Source organism: Stegastes partitus, unplaced genomic scaffold (assembly GCF_000690725.1).
Source record: "Stegastes partitus isolate 25-593 unplaced genomic scaffold, Stegastes_partitus-1.0.2 Scaffold787, whole genome shotgun sequence".
In the NCBI taxonomy this organism is placed as follows: domain Eukaryota; kingdom Metazoa; phylum Chordata; class Actinopteri; family Pomacentridae; genus Stegastes; species Stegastes partitus.
Window position 1 is genome coordinate 160,126 of NW_007578518.1, and position 6,190 is coordinate 166,315.

Below are 6,190 nucleotides of genomic sequence, written 5' to 3' on the forward strand. Positions count from 1 at the left end.
TCAGGTGTCCAGGCGGCGTTGTGAAGCGCGTCGTGCGCTCTCTCGTGGATTTTCTTGGACATTATTGTGCTCAGTTTCAGAAGGAAACCGAAGCTTTCGGAGCACACATGGGGCTGATGAATTCAGTATCCAATCGCCTGGCACCTGTTGCTGGCTTATTATTTTTCTTTTTCAGTACTGGCCTGTTGAGGATTTAAGCGCTCAGCTCCCATCAGGACCATGTCGGGGGAACAAACTGACTCCAGTTTGTCCTCCAGTGGCTCCTATTTGAACAATTCCTCAACTCGAGTCCAGGGCAGCTTCGTGTTTTCCGGACCCACGTTTGTCGTTCTGATGGTGATGATGGTGACTTTGGTCGTGGTGATAGTTTTGGGCAACGCTCTGGTTATTTTGGCGTTTAAAGTGGACAAGAGTTTGAGGAGACAGTGCAACTACTACTTCTTGAATTTGGCGATATCAGACTTTCTTGTAGGTAAGTACGATCTTTTTCATGGGATAAAGGGATATTGCGTGTAGTTTGATGCCTCCTTCTGTCAGAAAGGCGTTTTTGGAGATGACATGATGTGCTATGATGATAATCCTGAAGGATAAGGATGCTCCTTCTCCTTAAAGGTCCTCATCCTCTGTGCCTGTCCCTGGACTCTGGATAAGTGTTATTAGGCACACAGTTTGTATGGAGTTATATTCAAATAGCTGCAAATCAGTGAAACAATTGATCATATTTTTAAGATTTTTGGCAGTGACTTTGCTTGTTTTTTGCAACTCCACAATCTGTTTATATGATCTATTCTTGCAACTGCTATACTATATGTGGCATTTCATATATAAACTCCATGTAAACAGTTAAACAGTTAATGAAGTCGCTGTTATTAAACTTAATGACACTGTACAGTATTCTCAGCTGCTATAACATTTCCAATAAATACATATTACATGTTGATGCTATATGTTTTTTGCACTATATTGTTGCTGATGATCTGTTTATACTTCATTAATCAGTTCTGAAAATGTGGTTTTTATTGGGCTTGGCTTCTGATTCCAATCTGAATATGTTCTGTAGGGGCGTTCTGCATCCCCGTCTACATCCCCTACATCCTCACGGGCAGGTGGACGCTGGGCCGAGGACTGTGCAAGCTGTGGCTGGTCATGGACTACCTGCTTTGTTCTGCTTCCGTCTTCAACATTGTTCTCATCAGCTACGACCGTTTCCTGTCAGTCACCAGAGCAGTGAGTGAAGCGTGCCGTCCCTCAAAGCGCGCAGTCATCAAAGTGAACACAGGACTGTGATAAAGCACGGCACGCTCGTAAAATAACATGAAATATTGTCACAGAGTTAAAACAGAGCTTTTAAGTGTTGCTTCTCATCTGGTTTTGGCTTCCAGTGACCTTCGCTGTGTCCGTCCAGTTTAGCCTTTCGGATAAAACTTGCTCCTAATGTGCTGAAGGTTTTAAATCCCTTGTAAACATACAAATGGACGCTCCTTGTGGTCTGTGGCTTATTTTCTGATGAGCCTCCCAGGTCATTGGTGGGGGCAGAGCCTCCTCATTCCCCCAAATGTGCCCATCTGCAGAGGTTAATCATTCCTGACCCATTCAGGCCCAGTGCCACCCCTAATTATAGTTTTTCCCCATGACGAAGATAAAAAAAAAAAAAAAAAAAGGAGTCACATTTTGACTTTGGGACACACTGGGCTTCAGCAAATATGCAGAAAACAACAAATGACTGTCAAACAACTAAAACATACTTGCATTTATTTAATACCTTAAATTGTCTCTTTAGCAGGTTTAAATAACTGAATCTGTGCATTCATGGTCTGTTACACGATTTGATGTTGATTTGCTGTTTTCTGACTGTCTTATATTTGCCACATATTTCATAGTTAGCATCACTTTCAAACCTCAACAGCTTCTTATCCCCATTTAGCCTTTTGTCAGGGCTTTTCCGTGCATTACCCAGCTGACTGCATCCTATGCATGTGAGCGTTAACTCAAAGGTGGGACGAGGCTTGGCATAGTAGACAAAGAGAGTGCTCTGTTTCCTTTCAGAAGCAAACACTTAACATCAGAGCAATGAATACAAATAACACCAGAGAGAGAGCGAGAGAGAGCCTCTTCTTTAATTAGCTAGCTTTGATCATTGAGATCCTCCTCCGTGCAATGGTCCTTCCAACCTGGAGAGATCAATCATCGCAGAAACAGGCCACCGGCAGCCGAGCAACATTTTCCTAAAAGCATTTGTCTCTGAACATCCAAAGACAAAAGGGTCGTCAGCAGTCACAGACAAAGTTTGTCTTTGAAAAGAAAAGACGGTCAGAAAGAAAAGAGAGTCAGATTGCATGCAGAGGAAACGTCGGCGCGTTGCCAAAACGCTAAACTGTAAAGCACTGGAGAGGAAATATCATATTTTATCTGTTAGATTTAATTTATAAGACGTAACACACACAAAAAATAGTTATCTAATTGACATGCAGCAAGGGGCAGAAGTACTATATCTCAGTAATTTACACAAACCTAAGTAGGACCACGTTTCATCATTTTTCAAGTTAATTAGAAGGAACTACAGTGACATGCAGCTGTAGAGGCTGTGCATGTGGACAAGGACACAAGATGTGACACTGGTTAAGACAAGGAGTCGTGAGAGGTGCTTCATTGACTTAACATTCAGTTACACACTTTTCTGTACGGCAGAAGTGTGATGGATGCACTGTGACTTTATATGTTCTGCTTCTGCTCTGTTGTAGCTTGTTTGTAAATTACTTAACCGTGTAGTGAGATTCTCAGTTATGGGCTCATGACAACGCTGGTGTTGGAGGATCTTCCAGACATGTGTCCTTGTTGAACGCTCCATTGTATCACCATCCCGTGATGAGTTCAAGGAAATCAGCGCTGTGGGAAATAGTAGTGGAATTAAACTACATTTAATCGAACATTGTATTCAAGAACATTTTAAGGTACTTTTTTACGCTGCTTAGATTTCAATGCATTCAGGGGCGAAAGGCTTTTTTTTTGCGTAATCAGAGTCATATAATGGTAAATGGGCTGCACTTATAAAGCGCTTTTCTACCTTCGTGGTAATCAAAGCGCTTTACAAGGTAGTAGTAATAGATTCTGTACATCTATAAATGCTGCAAATACATGAATGCATAATTAAGGATCGTCCATGCATCAGCAATAATAACCCAGTTTTATACCAAATAATAATAATAAAACACTGACAGGCCTCAGTCTACCTGCACAGTATGTTTTACTTTTGATTCTTGTTAATGACATATACATGTAATTTATGTTGGTGATCATTGAAATGTGAGCGTTTGCTTGTAAGACAGTGTTTTTATAAAATCATTTTTAATCATCGTCACACTGAGCCTGAGTAAATAAACATCTGTAAATATTTCTGCAGTGATCACAGATTATAGCAATCGAGTGACCTCTCACTGGCAGCATGTTTTCTAAACTGTGCCTCTGTTTACTGCAGGTGAGTTACCGAGCCAGACAGAGCATGACTCATCAAGCCATAATCAAGATGATTGCGGTCTGGGTGCTAGCCTTTGTCCTGTACGGCCCCGCTATCATATTCTGGGAACTGGCGGTGGGCAGGAGCCGCGTGCCAAAGGATGAGTGCTTCGCAGAGTTCTATTACTCCTGGTACTTCCTGCTGAGTGCCTCTATGCTGGAGTTTTTTTCTCCTTTCATCTCTGTGGCTTTCTTCAACCTCAGCATTTACCTCAGTATACGCAGGAGGAGGCTCCACAGCAGGGACGCCCAGCTCCACCTTCAAGTGAGTGAACCTGCCTCCGCTCAGGGGGAAGGCATCCACCTGTCCCACAACTGGGGGTTTGGGATGAAACTGGCTGTAAGAGGTTCTATCCACTCCCAGAGCTCCTCTCCTAGTTTGGGTAAACTAGATCCCTCCACCAGCAGGGCTGCCCTGCCTAGCCGTCTGTCCAGGGATAAGAAAATTGCTAAGTCCCTGGCTATAATAGTATGTGTGTTTGCCATCTGCTGGGCACCGTACACCCTACTGATGATCATCCGTGCTGCCTGCAGAGGGCGATGCATCCAGCATCACTGGTACGAGGTCACCTTCTGGCTCCTGTGGCTCAACTCTGCTGTTAACCCGTTCCTGTACCCGCTGTGCCACAGTAGCTTCCGCAGGGCCTTTAGCAAGATTCTGTGCCCAAAGCAGCATACTACTCCCCCATCATCTGTCCTGCGTACTGGCCAGTGATGAGCAGATTCCCATGCATGGACGGGGATGAACAATGTGCCAAAACTATGGATGGAAATATTCAAACTCTAACCCATGGGCAGTAGAAACTAATCTGTGCACCACAGTTTGTCATATAGACCATAATTAGTAGTTCTTAACTGTGCTTTTCAGTGTTTGGATGTTGACGGTTTGTGCTGCACAGCATATTGTAATTCACTACCTTTAGGTTCATTGCATTCAGCTCAAGTATTTAATCACAGGTGTGGGAATACACACTAAAATATTATGATCACTGATATAACAGATTGTTCACACGCTGGAAGTTTAGCAATTTAGTTGTTGGACAGGAGAAAAAAGCACAAAAGAAAGGAGTGAAGCAGCTTTCAGCCTTTTGTCAGATATCATGTAGACAATATAATAATGGGATTTATCAACTTGTTTTCTGTATAAATACGGTCAAGAAATGTGTTTTTCTTTGACCACGTTTCATGTCCTCTTAGATGTCTTGAACGAGAGCCGTCCAGGCTGAGTAGCAAGCTGTAGTTGTGTTCTTTGTATGAAGCAGTTTACATGTTGAATTTCTACTCATTACACACATAGATGGTCATAAAAGGTGTTGCCCACACCGCGGCGTCCTCGATTCAGCTGAAGAAAAACAGATCACTATCACCCTCTGCTGTCAGAAAGTTTACTACTCTTATTATAACAAAAGCACAGTGACGAAAACACAAAGTGCCGTTAGGTTGCAGGAGGAAAACGTACAATGAGATGTTGTTATCAAACCTAATTCTCTTCTGTTTTGCTTCTCTGTCTTTTTTGTTGTTGTTCTATATTTGGAATTAATTATATTTCTGCACACTTTGAGTACATTTTGTTCTCACTCCTTTTAAAAATGTATTTCTTTGCCACAATCTGAACAAAAGGCGGCATTCTGATTCATTTTTAAACTGTTAATTAATTATCAGTCAGTCAAAAAATGCTCACAGCGGTTTGAGCACCACTCTCTGTAAGATGTTTAATTCATTTTGCATCATTTTGGCTTTTTGCAAGAAAGGGAAGCGACCTGTTCACCAACGATGCCACGATAACCATCTTTACTGTGACAAACACGTGCACGTATCCTCGCGTGCCACTAGATGTCACCATTAACCTTTAAAGTTTCTCGTGTGTTGCCGCGCTTCAGGAACCGAAGTCAGCCTCTGAGATACATGGCTTACATCGACTGTTTTACTTTATTGTTTGTATGTGGATTTTCTGTGAAATTTCTGCTTTATTTTTGCACCCGACGCCTGAATGATTTCAGTTGTTATTGAGAAACGTAGCCTGATAGTCACTGATCTATAAAATTGAACGGTGCTCCTTTTTTTTTTTTGCGTTTATTCACATTCTGCCGTTTCACTGTAGATATTGTCACTTCACAATTTAAAAATCTGAAGAGTAAGAGTGACTCATATGTGTGAGCAAATGTTAGATATTGTCCTTGTGTGCTGCGATGCTGCTGAATACTAGGAATCTGTGCAACTGGAATATTACTGTTATTAGTAGCGGCCCAAATGTTATTTGCTTGGCTCAGAGAAAAGCTTTTTTTTAAAAGACACGTGTGTTTGAAATGATTAAAATCTAGAATAAAAAAATAATACACACATCTCTGTAACTAGTCAATGATCTTTATGCACGGTGTGAAACGAAATAAAAAAATAATTTATTTGTGTTGCTGCTTTGTAAACGAGCGTGCCCTGTCGTCGCAGTCCGTCTGATGCCTAATTGGGTCAGTGCCAAATGCTGAGTGGGTTTTGTTTGATGTGTAGATGAAATGCTGAGAGTGCAATACCATTTTTGTATTGTTCCCCAGTCTGGGTAGGTTTGATTTGATAGATTAAATAAGTTCTGTCCAGATGTAGACTTGTTAGACCTGTAATTACGCCATCATGTTAGATAGTGGGGTTACTTTTGCAGGTGCCTGGGTCCCACATGGGACTT

The 6,190-nt window shown here is 41.9% G+C and overlaps 1 protein-coding gene across 1 annotated transcript; it reads left to right on the top strand.

Moving 5' to 3' along the window:
- Positions 1–219: 219 nt before the first annotated feature.
- On the top strand, positions 220–4,228 carry LOC103364865 (histamine H3 receptor-like). Its single transcript, XM_008292144.1, has 3 exons — positions 220–472; positions 1,061–1,227; positions 3,476–4,228. The coding sequence occupies exons 1-3, from the start codon at positions 220–222 to the stop codon at positions 4,226–4,228; spliced, it is 1,173 nt and encodes a 390-aa protein (XP_008290366.1).
- Positions 4,229–6,190: the final 1,962 nt, after the last annotated feature.

Bases quoted from the DNA above. Each gene is read 5' to 3' on its own strand.
- LOC103364865 (XM_008292144.1), top strand. From the start codon at position 220: ATGTCGGGGGAACAAACTGACTCCAGTTTGTCCTCCAGTGGCTCCTAT. The intron at 473-1,060 runs GTAAGTACGATC...TATGTTCTGTAG, and splicing joins GATATCAGACTTTCTTGTAG to GGGCGTTCTGCATCCCCGTC. The intron at 1,228-3,475 runs GTGAGTGAAGCG...TGTTTACTGCAG, and splicing joins TCCTGTCAGTCACCAGAGCA to GTGAGTTACCGAGCCAGACA.